Here is a 20,199-nt window from a genome sequence, read left to right as displayed (position 1 = left end):
TCGCGCACGGATCGCATAAATCCCCATCGCGCAGCATAGAAATTCTCTCTTTCTCTCTCTCTATATATAATATCTTTATTTTTTTAGAATTTCCTATACCGTAACAGTGCTATAAATATATAATTTTCGGGAGTTTCCTGTACCGTAACGTATTCCCGGACTATTTACCGATGTAACGTCCCCACAAAACGGCCACGCGGGAGGAACTTCCTTTTTGCGATGCTTATTCGTCGCCTTTAATTCGATTCATGTTGGTGCGCGATTCGTGCGCTTGCTGGTTTGCCTCGGCGATTGCTGTCATGGCCCCTCGCACCGAGCGATTGCAATCCTGAAGAGGGGCGCTCGGTTTGAATCCCGCTGCGTGTGGGTTCTGGAGAGCCAGATTTGATCCTTAGGGTTTGGACGAGATGGGCTCCGGGAAGGCCGTGGCGTCTCGCTCCGCCGTGGATTTGCACCCGTCAATCAGAGGTGAGAGTTTTGTTGTGTTCTTTGGGCACGGATGTTGCTTTGTACAATGGCCTGAAGTTTAGGTGTCGCTGGGAGAGTCGTTTTGTTTGTTTTCGATTGGAAAATATCTGGAACTTTGCTTTCCTTGGCGTGATTTATTTGAATTCGGAATATCTTCGTCGTCCGGCAAGCTGGCACCGTGTATGGAGATGCAAAGCTAGTGGGGTTGTACAAAGCATGATTCTTCACTGGTGATTTGAGAGGATTATTTGTGTTTAGTTTATGGATTCCTGACATTTAACATGGTGAACTGTTATGCTCTCGGTGATTGAGAGTTAGGAGGAGAAAGAGAGAATTAAGAGAGAGCGAAAAGTGATGGATTGCGATAAGAATTGCTGGGTTTTGTCCACCATCTACTTCTTCTTTGTTGTTGAGATCATCTCCCCTTTTGATTTCTTTATATATGTTCATTGTTGTCAAGGTCATCGTTGAGATTCAATCTTCCTCATTGCTTGTCTCATATCATTTTTTGCAATGTCAAAGTCCTCAAGCATAGGGGCGGAGTACACATTTGGCATGGTAAGAGGGAAGACTTGTTTCAACTTCTTGCTATTACTCCAAGCATTAACCTTAAGCAATATAGTTTTCAATTCATTTTTATGTTTGGGCTGATGAAGTATGCTGATTTAATTTGGAGCCTCAACATTTGGTTGTATTTATTTGGCTCATACTAGAACCAAAATTTTCCTTGTATCTTTATTAGTATCAAGGATTAAAATTTTATGCTGAGCCGGTCAAAACGGGCGCAACATTTCGTTCCGCCCGTCGATCGGCACCGGCACGAGCCTGCACCAGCCTAGCCGCCGGAGTGGTTGCCCGACCCCAGTGATCGTGCCGAAGGGGTCGCGAGACCCCACGGCCGCCGCGCCCGGAGGGATCTCGCGACCCCGGTGGCCTCGTCGGAGGAGTCATGCGACCCCTCCGGCGCAGTCGCGGGGTCGGGCGATTGAGTGACCTCGCGTGCCGAGATCGCGCGCGTCGCAGGGGGGGGGGAGATTGAGTTTTTTAATTAAAACGGTAACGATTAATTTAATTAAATCCTAATAAAATTATTTAATTAATTATATATTTTATTTATTTTATTTAAATTCTAATAATTTTTTATTTATTTTCTCATCAACTCCTAACCTAAATAAATAATCAACCCTAACCTAAATAAATAATCAAATATATTTCTTAAAATTCTAATCAAATTATCTCATTAATTATATAAATTTTTATTTAAAATTCTAATAAAATTTTATATATTCATAAAACCCTCCACGCTGTGGTGTTGCGACGGCCTCCATGGGCTATTACAACCGCAATTTTTTTTAAAATTTTTTGATTTAGTTAATTTTTTATTTTTTAAATATGTATTTTTTAAAAAATAAACTATTATTAATAGTTATAAAATATTAAAAATTATTTTAAAATTTTTAAATAATTTTTAAAAATTAATAAATATTTTATAAAATAATTTAATTTTTAAAATTAAATATAAATTTAAAATAATCTGAACTTTAAAGAAAATATAATTCTTAAACATTTCAAATAAATTTTTTAAATTAAAAATTTACAAATACATTAAAAAAAATAATTTAAAATTTTCAAATAATTTTATAATTATTTTTAACCTTTCAAATGATTTTATAATTTTAAATTTAAATTTTAAGAGAAAATATTGAAATATAAATTCAATATTTCAACATATAAAACATATTTAATAATCAAATATTAATAAAATTAATATACATTTATATTTAAAATTTAAAAAATATCGAAACTATATTGGCACGGCACGATACCGAAACCGTATCGTTCTGGTCCGGGACCGAAACCTCGGCACGGGTCGAGATTTTAAACCTTGATTAGTATCCCTAATTATTTAAACTAGTGCATTGTTTCCAACATAAAAGATTATTTATTTCAAAAAATCAATGTAAATTGTATAAATTGTGCTTTGGGACATCTGTTGTATTTCAAGGTATTTATGTTTTGAAAGTTGACTGCATGACTTGACTTGAGTGAAGTTTGGACCAATACTTAATTATTATTTTTCAAAGAAATAAAGCTTTTACATAATTAATTTATATCCAAGACTGCATTGTTTCTTTTGCTTACTGAATATGTTATAATTCCATCAATTTAGCTTTATTTTGATATTAAACAATAACTTACGATTAGACAGCAATTTCCAGTAGAGTACGTGACAATATATATTTTACATCAATTTTGGAAAGGAAAACAAGCAAGATTATGATTTTTACTCTTTTGGATGAAAATGATTACAACAAGAGATTTTGATCTTATTTTAACAATTTTCAGCGTGCAAAATCCAGATATAGAATACAATCTTATACATGACGACGATCTTTCTTTAGTTAGTGGGTGAATTCCTACTAGAAACAGTTGTTATCATTGTCCTTTTCCAACCCCAAAAGAAAACAAGTAAAAAGGGAAATTGGAAAATTTATAATTTGTTTATCCAAACCAGAAGATGATATGGGATATAATGTAAATACTTATTGTTAATAACTCTATAACTTCATAAATAGAGTGATCAAGATTCTTGGAATAATCTATAACTTATTTCTCTCAAATATTAATGGAAATGTTTTTTTAATTGGTATACACTTACACTTAAAAAAGTAAATAAGTACTAAAACCAGATTGGTACGATATAATATGGTACTGAAATCACATTGCCTTGGTCAAAGATCGAAACTCTAGTATGACTTGAGATTTTAAACCTTAGGTAAAAATACCCATTGGCATTCTGCAGTAATCAAGCATGGCATCATATTTCTATAGTTTTCTTTCTGTCTTGAAGATAATTTTGTGTTAGTGAAGAAGTTTATTTGTGTTCAATTAGTTTTTTAGATATCTTTTATTTCAGGCATATAATTTTCTTGTGCAGAGCTTAAGGAAAAACATCAAAGGGATTTACAGAACTTGACTTTAACAACTCAACCATTCAAGATTTTGCAGTTATTTGTGTTTGCTGCACTAAAATATCTTAAACAGTGGCTTGTATATGTTTTAAAGAAAGGTGGTTGGATTATGGCTTTGACTTTCTTATCAGCTGCTATTGGTTTCATTCTTGCAAATGATGATAGCACCAGTGAGAAGGTATCCTTCTATTGTCTGCATATCTACTCATTTGCATGTCCCACATTTTGCATAGATGGAACAAATGGAAATTTTCTGTAGATGTGCAAGCTAGCCAAGTTCCTTATTGCTGAAGTTTCATGTATTAAAACTATTATAATCTTGTATTATTTTGTTTATATTTGCTATTCTTTTATTTGTTGCCAAATGGATATTTTATTCAGTTTTAGCTGACTTTGTTCCTTTCCTTTATTATAGCATATTCAAGAATTACTTCGCTATACAAGATATGTTTTGTGGTGGGTGGCACTTGGTGTGGCATCCTCAATTGGGCTAGGTATGTGGATATTACATTTGAGGGTCCTCTAAACTTGCTAGTTGAAGCTCTTTATTGATTTGTGACAATGAGCTTCAAAATATATTCTGACAAGAAAAACTATGATAATCATATGGGCTTACTTGTTTTCTTCTTCTGCTCTCCTTGGACATGATTATGTTTAGTTGGAAATGCTATCCTTTAATTTGATATTATAAGGCCAATACCAAGTACTGTTAATTTGATAGAGTTAAAAATAAAAATGCACTTGATTAATTAGAAACAGACCAATTATACTCACATAAATATAGCATCCTAATATTCCGTGTGTGACTGATTAATCTTCTTCCTCTCAAGTTGTAGTATGAGCATTGATCGTTTAGTGTTCACAAAATAAAAAAAATCTTATCGAGATGCTTGTTGAAGCTATCAATCATGCCTAGCTTCACTAGTGCAATGGACAATAGACTTTGGTGGGGTGATGATTTGTTTTGAAAGTCACTTGGTCTGTTCTTGGCGATAGTTTTCTTTCCTTATCTCCCCTTTAATCTAAAAATAACATAGTATATGAAGTTGTATGTGAAGATGTAGGAAAAAAACCTCAATCCAGTGTAATGAGAGCCATATTATGGTTCCAATTTATACTCTTCCAAGAGAAAAAAAGAAGAGAAAATGCTTGAGAGAAAGAGTAACTTTCAGCATTTAGTTTGTGGAAAAAATTGTCTGAAGAGAGAAAGAATAGTTGAGTTTTGACGTAAGTAAAAAGGTTGAGAAGACACAAGAAGAAAGAGAATAGCTGGTTTATCTTTAATCTAACCAATTGAGAGAGAAGTGTTTGAAACAAATAATAGAGAGATTGAAGTTACAAGGGCAAAAATTAAAAGGGCGCCCTTTATTTTTGGAATCGTCAAGATGGCATCCCGCTTTGAATTTTTATCAAAAGGGCGCCCACCCCCATGTACAATTACCCAAACTACTCTCCACTACATTATTCCCATTATTATCTTTCATATATTTTCCCGCCTAAATCCTGGGATGCGTTGTAGCAGTTATGAAACCGTAGCTGCTACAACTAAGTTGCCACACAATTGTAGCAGCTAGGGTTTTATAACTACTACACAGTTGTAGCAGCTACAGAACTGTAGATGCTACAACGTGAATGTTAGGTAAATTTTAAGAGGTCATAAATTTTGATTCGAGTTGAACCACGAGACACAATATACCAAATCGAAGTTCGTTCAAAGATCTACATTTGTTACCAGGTGTAACCCGTAACGGTCCAGTCTTAAACCCAAAAAATATCGTTTACAGCTTTTTCGGAGGTTCCAAAGAATTTTAGTCTTCTTTACTTAAGATTATTTTCCATATTGCAGCAGTTATGGTTTCGTAGCTGCTACAACTATTGTGGTTGTTGTAGTTATGGAACCATAGCTGCTATAACTATAAGATACAATTGTTGTAGTTGTAGTAGCTATGATATCGTAGCTGCTACAATATATTTAACAGTTACAGTTTCGTATATGCTACAACGTGCTCGATCAGTTTAGGATTAAGTGGGAGATATAGGTGAGATAATTATAAGAACAGTACTGGAAGATAATTGTGTCATTTTATGTGGGGTAGGCCGTCCTTGTGATAAACAATCAAAGTGGAGCGCCCCTTTGACAATTTGGAAAAAAGGTGTGCCTTCTTGATTTTTGCCCAAGTTAAAATATCTACTTTGGAAGAATTGAGAGGCAAAATATTCAGAGAGAAATTAACTTTTGGCAGTTCTCCTATTTAAGAGAGGGAAAAAAGATTAGAGGAGAGAGAATAAAATTCTGTCTGATCTTCTTGAGTTTGAGAGAGAATAATAAAGATGGAACGGAAGAAAATTGGCAATTTACCTTTAAATGCAGAATTTTTAAAGGATGAATAAGAAAATTGGTGATGGAATCAGAAGCAGGACTTAAACATGAGCGATGAGAGAGCCATAACATAGTAGGAGGTTGGGAAAGACTATGCATCAAAAAAGAGGCTTCCTAATTCAGCAAATGTAACGACATGGGATCTTGTGCGAGGATGGAATAAGCTTCACCAATCTTCTATTTTTTTTCTTCAACAAACTATAGTCTTCCTTCTTTTTTTAGTGGAATTCTGTTGTTGCACTTTTTGGGCATCAGTATTTGTGGGCTTTGAGTACCTTTGCTTATGTGCATGCTTGGATAGAGGCATGGTTGTCGGTTGATGAATATAGTAGCATGGGAGAACCCAATGATGCAATCTTGGCCATAGGCCAAGGGATAATGCTGCAGCAAGAATGTCATAAGGATGTTTTTTGTGGTGACAATGTGCATTAAGTGGCAGTATGGCATCAAATGGCTGAGACCTTGTTTGGAAAATGGGGGCATCGCACAGTGGTGTTCTTGAGGCCATAGAGGAACATAGCAGTGCTGCTGGCACAAATATTCTTTCACACACATGCTCCATAGGCAATTTTCGTTTGGAGAGGAAAGAGCAGCAGCCAAAAGAGGGGGATGATGCAAGGATTTTGCTAATGCAGGGAATTTGTGCATCGAGATTGTGGTGTGAAGAGGATGTAGATACAAGGAGGGTGCTACATCATTTGCTGCTTCCCCTTCAACAAGGATGAGAATAAAACAAATCCTACGAAAGAACATCTATTCACACACCAAGTTAAAAGTAAACTGGTACTTGATTCATTGTTTGTGAAAAATTAATAACCCCCATACAACATATTATATGATAATTGACAATATCTATTTAACGGTTTGGATTTGAGAATTACAAATGGAGCCAGAATAACATTACTGGTTGTGCAAATAATTTTTATATTTTGATTCTCTTAAAGCAGTCAGGATGTTCAATGAGCAAATGTAGTGTTTTTAACTCTGCATTACTTGTTATAATTTTGTGTTTCCTTATTTGTTGCAGAGACACATGCATTCATAGAAAATGCTTATTGACTTTGCTTTTTTGTACGGTCTGCTTTACTAGTTATAATTTTGTTTCCTTATTTGTTGTATAGAAACATATCAATTCATAGGACATGTTCATAACTTTGATTTTTTTTGCAGGATCTGGTTTGCATACATTTGTGTTGTACTTGGGCCCCCATATTGCATTTTTCACTATCAAGGCTTTGAAGTGTGGTCGAGTAGATCTCAAGACCGCTCCATATGATACCATCTTATTGAAAAGACGACCTTCATGGCTTGAAAAGAAGTGTTCTGAGTTTGGACCGCCAGTATTTCCTTTATCATCTGGAACTTTAGTTAGGGTTCCAATCAGCAACATTCTCCCTCATGTTCAGCTGGAAGCAGTTCTTTGGGGTTTGGGCACTGCTATTGGAGAGCTTCCACCATATTTTATCTCAAGAGCTGGTAAGTTTGGATTCTTGATCCAGAAATAACAATTCAGATTCTTATTACATGATATAATTGTGTGAGCATCCATGGTCACAATTTTTTGAGCTAATACATTAACGTTTGCTTTAGAGGTTTTGGGTGTGATTAGGCTTAATGGTCACAATTTTTTGAGCTAATACATTAACGTTTGCTTTAGAGGTTTTGGGTGTGATTAGGCTTAATGAGATTGTTTTGATATTTAATGACAATTTATGTTCACTAATTCAGACTACGTTGGACCTGCATGCTTAATTATATTATGGTTTATTTCAAGTCTATTGGATTCGCCTCAAAGCTTGATTGAGATATTCAAGGGATGAGCAGGAAGTGTTGTGGAGCTTCTATTTTGATGAAAGATGTCCAGCTTGAAGATACACTTAAAGATTAATATAATTGTATCATTTTTTATTCAGCAATTAACCAAAGAGTGCACTTAAAGTTATCAATTTCCCAAAAGGCGTACCTAAGTTTCTAATTTCCCAAAGGGTGCATTTGTTTCCTATTATATCTCTCCCGCCAACAACTGACTCAATTTCCAAGTATCCAAGCCACAAATAAAAAAAATAATTAATTTTTTGATTCGGAAACATGTAATCCTCACATCTCTCCTCTCTCCTCTCTCCTCTCTTCTCTATCAACTCACGTAATCCTTGACAACGACCGAAAACTCTTATTCTTTCCCTCCGAAATCTCTTTTTTCACCTGAAAAAGTCTCTCCTCTGTCTCATATCAGGCAGCCAAGCTGAGGCTTTAATCTGAATGCTAACTCTTCATAATTGTCTCTGTTAAGCTGCACAGTAGTTGGTTGTTGTCTGTTTCCGAGACTATGCCTGGGCTAAAGATTGCATTTTGGATTCGTAGACACTGTGGCACTTCCCATGGCACTGGTTGTCTGGTAGTTAAACTAGTTGGTGGTCGTCTTCTTGGTAGAGTCAGAAAACATGAAGGATCTAAAGCCTCTTTTTGACTGCTTCCTGGTGCAGCGCATGTGCAACAGCGTGAGCACCGAAACAAAAGGCTCTCAATCCCCACCAATCGAGCACTCAAGAACAAATCGAAATAATTCCTAATCCACTACTGAGTGTTTTTCAGAGACATGTATGATTTTAATCTGACCATCATTCATTTGATCATTATTCTTGAATGAAGCTCAAGCTCCATCGGCCCGAGTGTTGATGTTTCGTAGATTCACATGTTGCGCACGGGAACAATGTATTTGTGGATATAGAAAGGATGTTCTAGAAGCAGACTACAAGACGGCGAATACGATCCAATGCAGATGCAAGCATGGACACTATAAATACCTTCACTGAACTATCTTCTTCTATTATATATTAACTTTTTAGAAATCTAAATCTCCTAGGTCCATCAATGAGTTTCGGTTCAAATCCCCTCATCTTGAGCCTCATAAACAAAATTATGATTGCGTGCTAATTGACACACTTTAGTACTGGTTTCGGATGATCAACGCCACTGTGGTGTTGTTCTTCCGAAACCAACACCACAGTATTCTGTTCTTCTCACATAAGATGGTGTTAGTTTTTGAAAATTAGCACCAATATGGTACTGTTCTTAGGAGAACATAACCACAAAGTTGTGAAAGTTTAAAAATCTTCTGATCACTCTGTTAATGACTTGAAATTGATATCTTTGGGCACATATAGACTCCGGGGCATTTTAGAAATTTGTAGCACTTGGAATGAGTCTGATCAGAGCTCTTAAGGTCTATCAATGAATTTCCATTGATGGACCTAGGAGAGTTGGATTTCTGAAAAATTAACATGTAATGGAAGAGTTGGATGTGGAGAAGGTAGATATGGTATGCAAGCCTCATCCTGAGCCTTGTAAATGAAATTATGGTTGTGTGCAATTTACACACACTTTGGTACTGATTTTGGAAGATTAGCACCATTGTGGTGCTGTTTTTCTAAAATCAACATCACAATATTCTATTGTTCTCACACAAGGTGGTATTGATTTTCGAAGATTAGTACCAATATGATGCTATTCTTAGAAGAATAGGACCAGAGTTATGAAAGTTTAAAACCTTTTGAGCACTACTGGGAAGATTTTCAAATAGTAAAGGAGGGCACATTTGGACTCTGGTGCACTATAGAAACTCACATGAGTTGGAATGAGTTCGATCAGAGCTGGTTAAGTCCATCAATGGGTTTTGATCGAAATCCATTGATGGACTTAAAAGATTTGGATTTATGAAAAATTGACATATAATGGAAGAGGATAATGTAGTGAAGGTATTTATGGTATCCATGCCTGGTTCTGATATCCTTACGATAAGTTGTGTGTGTCAATTGTCTTAAAGTTTAAAACTTTGAAAATCTTCTGATCATTGTTGTTAATGACTTTAAGTTGACATCTCTGAGCACATATAGAATCCGGGGCACTTTAGAAATCTGAAGCACTTGGAATGGATCCGATCATTGCTCTCTAGGTCCATCGATGAGTTTCGACCAAAATCCATTAATGACTCATTCCAAGTGCTACAGGTTTTTGAAGTGTCTCGGAGTCTATATGTGCCCAGAGCTATCAGCTTGAAGTCATTAAACATCAGTGATCAGAATTTCACACTTTAAGTCAATTGACACATATTTATAATTTATCGTAGGGATGTCAAAACCAGTCATGAATACCATAAATACCTTCAATGCACTACCCTCTTCCATTACATATCAATTTTTAGAAATCCAAATCTCCTAGGTCCATCAATAGATTTCGACCGAAACTCATTGATAGGTCTAGAGAACTCTAATCAGATTCATTTCAAGTACTACAGATTTTTGAAGTGCCTCGGAATTTATATGTGCTCAGAGATATCAACTTGAAGTTATTAACAGTAGTGATTAGAAGGTTTTTAAATTATCAAACTTTAAGATAATTGACACATACACATAACTTATCGTAACGATGTCAGAACCAGACATGGACATCATAAATACCTTTACTGCACTATCCTCTTCCATTACGTATCAACTTTTTATAAATCCAAATCCCGTAGGTCGATTAAAATCCATTAATAGACTTAGAGAGCTCCATTCAGACTCATTCCAAGTGCTACAGATTTTTGAAGTGCTCTGGAGTCTATATGTGTTCAAAGCTATCAACTTGAACTCATTAACATCAGTGATCAGAAAGTTTTTAAAATTTCAGACTCTAAGGCAATTGCCACTTATCCATAACTTATCGTAAGGATGTCAGAATTAAGCATGGACACTATAAATACCTTCACTGCACTATCCTCTTTTGTTACATGTCAAGTTTTCAGAAATCCAAATCTTCTAAGTCCATAATGAGTTTTGGTCAAATCCATTGATGAACTTCGCCAGTTCTGATTGGATTTAATTTAACTCTTGTGAGTTTCTGAAGTGCATCGGAGTCCAAATGTACCCTCCTTTATTTTTTGATGGCATTTCCAGTAGTGCTTAAATTTTTTTAAACTTTCACAACTTTGTGGTCCTGTTCTTCTATGAATAACATCGTATTGGTGTTGATTTTCGAAAATCAACACTATCTTGTGTGAGAAGAACAAAATACTATGGTGTTGGCTTCAGAAAAACATCACCACGGTGGTGTTAATCTTCTGAAATCAACACCAGAGTATGTGTTAATTAGAACACAACCATAATTTTGTTTACGAGGTTCAAGACGAGAGGATTTTAATTGAAACTCATTGATGAACTTAGGAGATTTGAATTTCTGAAAAGTTGACATGTAATGGAAGAGGATAGTATAGTGAAGGTATTTATAATGTCCATGCCTACATCAGATTGTATTTATTGTCTTGTAGTATGCTTCCAGAACATCCTTTCTATACCCACAAATACATCGATCTTGTGCGCAGTACGTGTATCTACCAAAGCGTCAACACTCGAGCCGATGGAGCTTGAGCTTCAACTTCATGTGGGATTAAGGATTGAATGAATGGTGGTCAGATTAAAATCATGCATGTGAAAAATGCTCTGCAGCGGATTAGGAATCATTTCGATTTGTTCGAGTGCTCAGCTTGGCTGCGTGATCTGATGCGATGATGCATTGCTGCTCCATTGTAATCGGAGTGGAGGCAATGGGACAAGGCAGTGGAAGTGATGCTGTAGCGCGGTGCTGCTGCAGCGAGGATTGACGGTTGCTTATGCAGAGACTTTTTTCAGATGAAAGAAGAAGAGGTTTCGGAGGAAAAGAAGAATTTTCGGTTGGTTATCAAGGATTACACGAGCTGAGAGAGAAGAGATGTGGGGATTACATGCATCCGAATTTTTTTTTTTTTTTTGATTTGTGGCTTGGACACTTGGAAACTGGGTCAACTGTTGACGGGAGGGGTATAATGGGAAACATGTGTGCCCTAAATTAGAAATTTAGGTATGGCTTTTGGAAAATTGGCAACTTTAAGTGCGCCCTTTGGTTTGCCATTTTTTATTTATTGATTTTAGGTAGATTAATTCAAAGATTAATTATAGTGTCTAGGTAAGTGCTGTTACCTACAGAGCTAAGTTATTGAGCCTAATTGACACTTAGTTGGGTCAAGTTCTGTCATTTTGAGACTTGAAAAAAAAAATCAATGCTAAGTGAAAAGTCAACCTAGAAGGATTTAGGTAGACTTAATATTATGTCTCAGGTATTTAGGGCAACCTATATATTTGTAGAACAACCTAGGCGAGAGTTTCCAGATGCCTAACCTTTTGGTTGAAGATAAAGTATTATAGCCAATTGATAGATCGACCAAGTTTGCAAGTTCCAAGAGCCAGACCTTCTGTATGAAGGTATTCTGTCCTAGACCTTTGTTAGGTTGACCTAGGTAGGTGGATCCTGGAAGCCAAACCTTCTAGTTGAAGGTAGGCCGACTAAGAAATTTGGTAGGCTGGGAGGTAGATTCTGGGAAGCCAACTCCTTGGTTGAAAGTTGGGTCGATCTAGCTTTTGTTTGGTTGACCTAAGACTGACTGAGGCAACCTCGAATTTGTTAGTTGGCAATGCCTTTTACACTTCTATAATGGGATAATATCAATGCAGCCGATACCAAATAGGTAGTATTCATGGTAATCCAAGTTGGACAAAGGACTTAATAGCTCCCATCTTCAATTCTGTATCTTGGTAGCATGTGGACTTGAAGGACAAAGACAAAGTTGAATGTGATGCATCAAGGAGGTTGCTTATTAGTGACATTTTGGTTCTTTGCATTTTCTAGGTATTTATGTCTAAGCCTATGTAAAGGCATCCAATAGTCTGAACAGCACAATCTTTTTGGGAAAAGGCCTTTTCTAACTCTTCCTTCTCTAATGCTCTTCTTCAGCCTCTCCTTCCCATTGTTCGCAAAATCAGCTGATATTGATACCCATATCCTGAGTTGGATCGGTTTTGGCAATTGGTTCATCTGTTTTTTTATTTATTTTTTTTAGAAATCAACATCTTGTAAGAATTGAGAAGTATAGGAAATCAATAGTTTCTACCCTTCTCCGTCGTGGCCAATTACAACTTCTCGATTTACCTCCTCACAGATGATCGTGGGGCCGACCGTGTGGGGCCGCTACGGTGGCGGATTCCACCTTTTTCTTGCAGAAGAGAAGTATAGGAAAATTAGAGATTAAGAGGAATTAGCTAGAAATTAATTAGAATACATTGGAAAATTGTTAGAATCCATTGAATTTTATCAAATTGAGAAAGATAATAGATGAAATCAAGTTAAAAGTTGGACTGATTAAGATGAGTTAAAAATCTTGACCATTCTAGCCTTCCCTTTAATCCCATCTTGATTCTTGTAGAACTCGCATGAGAAGTCTTAAATGCCCTCTTAAATTGTGTGGTTTTTGCCAATGCTCAAGATTTACTACAAAATCAAGGATCACGAATTCAACTTTGTCATCACTCATTAAACTTGATAACTTGATATTTAAGCAAGGTTACTATGGATTGAGAGGTTATTATGGAATGAGAGATTATTATGCATCAAGAGAATACAGTGATTTCTCAATCAACAATGATGTTAAAACTACCCTTCAACTAAACAATTCGAACGTAGTTAATTTTGTAATAATGATAACACTTTTATTAAAATTTATATTAACAACTTGAATTTGTTGAGCACACACTAATGGTATGATGCTATTATTGGTTATGTTCTATTTATATTATTTATTAATTTTGTATGTTAGAACATCTGTTGTTATCTTATATATGAAATAATTTTATCATGTCTTTTCTCATTGTTTCTTTTTTTCCTTCCGAATTCATTTTCTCCCCTCCTGCCAATCCAACATAATTGATACTTGGATTCTCTGAGTGTCTAATCCCAATCCTAATAACAATTTTGACAATTATGCTTATTCCCTCCCCACCACACCCAATGAAGAAATAAAGGAAATGAAAAACATGCACTTGGAATGAGTCAGTTTTCATCTGTTGTGTAATTTCATGTAAATATCATTAATTTGATTCACGTGTGCTATTGTGAAATTTGTTCGAAGGCATGCAAGCTATAAATTCTATTTAGGATGGGCTATGGTATTTTCAAGACGCTAGACATGGCCTAGATGTTTGTGTGTCACAAGAGGAGAAATTAATCTTCTATTCATAATAAAATCATGCTGCGAGTGTGAGTATGATTTTAATCTAATTCCGAAGCCTAATTTTCTTAGGACTAATCTGCAAAAGTGTTTTGTTTTTCTTTTCTGTTTTGCTTTGCTCCTTTTCTTTTTCCACTTATTTATTTCTCTAAAACAATTATTTCAATCTTTCTGCAATATTTCACGAGGTGGTATCTTGATTGTATTTTTATTTTAGAAACTTCTTGGTGCTCTTAGATTTCATTTTTATTTACTTAGTTTGATACTGGTTTGACAAGATTCAAATGCACTGCAGCACACTTATCTGGAAGCAAAATGGAAATGGAGGAACTGAGTGAAACATCATCGAATGGGCTAATTTCTGCTTCCCTGAGGCAAATTAAGCGCTGGTTCTTCACTCATTTCCAGCATCTTAACTTTTTAACTATTTTGATACTTGCTTCAGTAAGTTCTCTATATTCCTTTTAACTATAGTTGTTCTGGTAAAATGTACTCATTTTGTACGCATGCATATGCTCCTTAGTGTTCACCTTATTTGTTTCCTAATCTGGGATAGGTTGATAGTTTCTTACTGCTGCTTGAGAAAAGTTCTTTTCATTGGACATCTTGTATTCTAGGATCCCTATAAGGTGCTATATTTACATACAGGATTGTGACTTGATTTTCTTTCTATGATTTTTGTGATTGGCGTTTTAATTTAGGTACCAAACCCTCTTTTTGATATTGCGGGTATTATGTGCGGGCAATTTGGGATCCCATTTTGGAAATTCTTCCTGGCAACCTTGATTGGCAAGGCTTTGATAAAGACTCATATTCAGGTAGATGAGCCTTTCTTCTGGTTGTGTTGATATCTTCAGATGAGCCTTTCTTCTGATTGTTTTGATATTTTCATTATTTTCTTTTGGGGTTAATATATAAATCTAGCAAAATCTGTCAACTTTTTGTTTCGAATCTTGCACATATTTCTTAAAAAATATCTTGTTAAAATCTTACACCCATTAGAATGGCGTCCATTCACGTTTAGAAAGTTGACATGACACTCATGTCACATTAAGCCAACTCAGCAAAGTACATATTAATCTGCTTCGCCCAATGAACAAACATAGATGGGGCTGGTATTTCTTACTACAATATTTAGAATCCTTTAATCTTGACAAAAATAAACTTAAGTACGTGTTTGCCAAGTTGACCTAATGCCACATAGATGCTAGCCAACCTTTTTATGACAAATGAACAGAATTTTTTGGATGCTTGAAGCGAAGATTAGGGATTAAAATCTCAAGCTGTTTCGCTTAAGACGGGCGAAACATCCCGTTCTACTCACAAACTGGAACCAACACCGGCACAGTGCTATTGGCGCTGTCACACCTCTAAATGCCTCGCGCTGGACCAATGACGCATTCGGAGGCTTCTCCCGGTCTCAACGATGCCTCCAAAGGCTTCGCTCGGTCCCGACGATGCTTTCGGAGGCTTCGCCCAAGATCGGCGTCGCCTCCGGAGTCTTCGCCTGGGACCGGCGATGCTCCGTGTGCCCGCTGTCTTAAGCGGATGAAATTGAATAATTAAAAATAGATTAATAATTTTAATTAACTTCTAGCTACGATTGAGATAATTTAAATAAACTTAATTAAAACTTTAATAAAATCACCTTTTTAATTAATATATATTTTAAAAAGTTATTTTATTTTTTATTTTTAATTAATATATTTTATATTTTAAAAATACTGAAACTATATCGGCATGATATGATACGGTACCAAAGCTGTATCGTTCCAGTTCAGGATTGAAATCTCAACATAGCTCAAGATTTTAAATCATGGTGAAGATGATTTGTGAATGTTGCTAAATTGTGAAAAAAAAAAGAGGTGGCACTATATTTGAGAAAACTTCAAAAGGTTGTATTATATTTATGTATTAATCCCTATTCTTTTGCTACATTTGTTGGAAATTACTTTGGTGATTTGTGTTGCATGTTTGACTGGAAAGATATATTAATCACAAATGTCCAATGTACTTTGATGCCCAACGTGTTTGATAAGAAAAGTGAAGTACTTTGTATGTTTAGACCCTAGGTATTGGAGACATAATAATATGCACCACATGGATTCCTCCCTGTTACATGACTTTGCAAAATATCAGTTAAGAGGAAAGAGGGGGCACTGGATGGGGAAGGGAATGGTGAGAGCAATGAACAGGAAGGAGAATGAAGATGGGGAGCTATCTTTTAGAATGCCTGTCAAATCATCTGTTCCATAAAACTCAAGGAAAATTAGATTGTAGATTGCTAATATGTTACCCTGCCTCTAGACATTCATGATGCACATGAACATGGAATTCTTCCACTTATTTTTATTGGCTAGCAGTCTTAGCCTGCAGTTTTGGAATGATAGGTTAATCACAACTGGAGCTTGACTGCTGAAAGCATGCGTTGTGTATGAGTGCTTTTCCAACTAAGTTAATAACGGCACACAATGCACTTTTGGGTTATATATAACTTTTTCTCTCTCAGTAATACTTTTTATCTGCTTTGTTCCCCCTAAACTTTATTCTTTTCTGCAGTCAGTATTCATTATTTCTCTGTTCAATAATCAACTCTTGGAATGGTTGGAGAATGAGTTAATACGGGTGCTTGGTCTTATCCCTGGTTCCTCTTCTGCACTCCCTAGCCTGAAAGGCAAATTACGGAAGGCTCAGGAGATGTATTTATCCAACCCAATTCCCGAGCCTTCTCTGCCTGATGGAATGGTAGGCCAACAATAAATAAGAGTTATTTTGCTCTCATCTACAATTTTATTTTGCTCGTGGGTTAAGATTTTCTCCTAGGATGGCATTTTGATCCCCATCTTATCTTTGGTTTCATCAGGCACAGCGGTGGAACCTATCATTTACTATGATATGGAATACCATGATATGGCTCATGCTTATGAACTTCTGTTTGAAAATAATTACTGCTACAGCTATACGATATCTCGAGGAGCAGCAAGAATTGGAGTTGACTAACAAGAAAATGACATTATGAGCATAGAGTTGCATCTTGCTATTCTTTACTACTCAAGCTACATTCTATTGATTTTATACTCAACGAGGTTCACTTTTCCACGTCAAAAGGATACTCAATACAGCGTTGGTATTTGATGGCAGGTTCTATTTGCTCCCCTGCTTGGAAGGCAACCAGTTATGCATTCAATTAGCGAGACCCTAGCTGTATATGAAAATTCTAATTTTAACAATTATTTATCCTTCAAGCAAGAGATTGACCCAAAAGTTATGGTTCTGTCATCATTGTTGCTTATTTTGTACAATGTTATAGTTATATTTGAATGAAGTTGCAACTTGTTTCTTGCTTCTGTAAAAATGTCTGCTTTTGGTTAGTATTTCAATGTCTGTTAGGCATATGTCAAACAGATGAATTATGGTTTTCAAGGTCTCATGACTTTCTTGTTTGATCTCCCTTTCAGAAAAGGGTGAAACCAACCCAAATCTTCAGATGTCAAAGAATCCTTGCCAATATTTTGTCTGGATTGCTGTTAATCCCAATTAGAATTTTTTTAGTAGGTAGTGAAAGCTTTCAGAGTATCCCTTTTTACTAGTTATTATTCTTTTCCTCCCTGAGGCTACTGCATGGAAGAAAGTCAGTGTTGACTTTTGATCATTTCAACCAATGTGCCACCAAATTATGAAGAATGCCATTTAGGTTGCTTTTATTTTCTCTTTCCTCCACTTGAGCTAAATTTAATTGAGATTGTTGTGTTAACCTGTCAATGTTTGCCTTAATCTCCCAGTTCCTTTTTCCTCCATTCTTCTTTGCATCATCCAGCCCAAACTTTCAAGGTTTGTCTCAGTCTTTTTAATTTGATAACCCAAAGAGCTACTGGTTCAGATGTAGATGTGTTTGACTGGTATGCCCTAACATGACTTAGCGACTTCATGAAATTGTGGCCAATGTTAACCATTTGCTTTCAATTGAAGTTTCTCCCCAAAGTTCTGAAAATTTTAGTAGTTTTGCAGACTGCAAGAAGAGGCACATGATCAGAGAGTGTAAAAGGTAATAACTGAAAATTCATACTGGCTGAATTCTTGCCTTCTTCAGTAGCTGAGAGTGTGATTTTATTACAATCTAGTTGAAAAAAAATGACTTCATCCAAGCAACACCTTGATTTGAGCTTCCAACACTCAATCCCATTGAGTTCCTCCTAGAGATCTAGTACACCTATTGGATCCAAGCCAAGCCCTCGAGCACACAATCTCCATGACAACCACAATCACAACTCAATCCCATCAAGTCTACACGAGTCAATCTAGGCCTCTAACCCTTAAGCACATGATTTCCACGATCGCCATGACCAGAAGTTCCATGAGCTCCACTCAATCTAGCCCTCTATCCGTCGAGCCCACAATCTCTATGATTGTCATGTGCTCTATCCAAGTACCTACACATTTGATGGACATTTCAAAACACACCTAACTCAAACTATATTGTCAACATGGGTACTTGGTGTTTAATGAGCTACTATAGATTTTCTCACATATATTATGATAATTGAGAATTTTGAAAATCTTAGGGAGCAATTTAATTTAAGTAACTTTAATAAATTCCTTACATTTTCAAAGTTATCAATTCAATGATATTACTTTGATTAAAATAAATATTTAAGATTGTGTCTTTGTTTTCTTATTTACTATATTTTTAGCTGTAAAATTGGTAGGATTCATCTTCTCTAGTACTCTAAGGTATCATTTAGTTGGATGGAAATTGAGAGAGAAGAGAGAAACTAACACGAAATATATGCATATATAATAAAGCTCTTTATGCAATCTTTCATTCGAGTAAATAAAGCATCTATGATGCATGTTATACATTAGTCGATGCATTCGATAAGCAATCCAATGAGATTTTATTAATTTAGTAAAACAAGTTGACAAAATGTTTACACCAAACCTTTCTAGTTCTTGCCCTTAATCTTAATTTCAACATTATCTATATTTCACAAAACTACAACACCTATACAAAGTCATTCTTTTAGACTAGGAGTAACATATATATGCATAGCTATAAAGAAACTACTCCACAATCTACTAAGTTATGAATGGATCGGAGTGAGAGCTTGATACTTCTTTGAATGAAATTCAAAGCTAGAATTTTAGAAGACATTGTTAGAAATCTAAAACATCACAACTATTACACTATAAATACATCCATCTCTCTAGGAAAAAGTCATTCTTCATGATCAAGTGTTTATCCCTCTTAATTTGTCCTTATCATTTATTAGGTTAACTTCATTCTATAATTACAATATGAATTTGATAAATTTGCTTTAAACTTTATCCCTGTCTCATTACATTGAAAAACAAAGACACAGCAAAATAACTATAATAATAATAATATGAAAGAACTGACATGACCTAATTAAAGAAGTCATCAAAGTAGAAAATCATCTAGCGATATTGCTCCAAACTGATCAAACTCTTGTGAGATGGTTGGCAGGCTTTCATGAGTACAGCCATCAGTGAAGGTAGACTCACTTGTGATAAATGTAGCATCTGTGTCAGGATTGTTCAACAAGGTGCAGTTCTTGTCTTCACATGCTTCTTCTTCTTCTTCTTCTTCTTCTTCTTCTTTGTTCCTTCCTCCAGTAGTATTGTTACTCTTATAATTGATATCATTTGAGCTTTGGTTAAACTGGAGAAGGAAGGGAGTGGTCGATTCATCAGGTTGCTGACAATAATGTTGCACCATATATCCATGAGCTTGAGCTTCAGCTACTGTGTTGCATGTATGTTCTCCTTTTTGAGTGACCAAGAACAAGGGTGGATCACTGAAGCTTTGTTGTTGCACTTGTCTTGTTGCTTGGCAGCCTTTTTCATCCCTGTAACTGCACCTATAGTAGCTCCTTCAAATCGCAAAGAACAGTAGATGAGATCGAGCCAGATTGATCACTTTATCAGGATTGGCCATTATCTTATGCTTGTCAAGCTCGATCCACAAAGACTAATTAATATTGTCCTTAATTACAATTAAGTTAAAGCATTGGTCTTTAATAAGGCAAGTATGAAGGAGACATTCATATAAGATAATGGAACACAATGAATTGTTCTCATCCATATTCACTATCCATCAATCAACAACATATATAGATCAATTTTCTTATTTTGATTGTATTATATATCTCTTAAAATTTATTAGATATTGTCCATAATGGATGTAAATTAAATATATATAGTATAATAAGGTATGTATATATTAATTTTTTATGCATTGAATGACCAAGGGTAGACAAGTCCATAAATATTTTCTCATGACAAAC

At 35.6% G+C, this 20,199-nt stretch overlaps 1 protein-coding gene across 2 annotated transcripts; it reads left to right on the top strand.

Moving 5' to 3' along the window:
- Window positions 1–212: 212 nt before the first annotated feature.
- On the top strand, window positions 213–17,311 carry LOC141831840 (vacuole membrane protein KMS1-like). Of its 2 annotated transcripts, none has more exons than XM_074719244.1 (8): window positions 213–468; window positions 3,407–3,618; window positions 3,856–3,934; window positions 6,991–7,296; window positions 14,190–14,338; window positions 14,596–14,712; window positions 16,454–16,639; window positions 16,758–17,311. In XM_074719244.1, the coding sequence occupies exons 1-8, from the start codon at window positions 408–410 to the stop codon at window positions 16,911–16,913; spliced, it is 1,266 nt and encodes a 421-aa protein (XP_074575345.1). In that variant the 5' UTR covers window positions 213–407; the 3' UTR covers window positions 16,914–17,311. The 2 variants fall into 2 exon arrangements, with proteins under 2 accessions (XP_074575345.1, XP_074575346.1); XM_074719245.1 differs by having other exon boundaries at window positions 3,386–3,618.
- Window positions 17,312–20,199: the final 2,888 nt, after the last annotated feature.

Source organism: Curcuma longa, chromosome 7 (genome assembly GCF_044706935.1).
Source record: "Curcuma longa cultivar G26 ecotype Majalengka, Jawa Barat chromosome 7, ITB_CL_G26_1.1, whole genome shotgun sequence".
Classification (NCBI taxonomy): domain Eukaryota; kingdom Viridiplantae; phylum Streptophyta; class Magnoliopsida; order Zingiberales; family Zingiberaceae; genus Curcuma; species Curcuma longa.
This window is presented reverse-complemented; position numbering and strand designations above follow the sequence as displayed.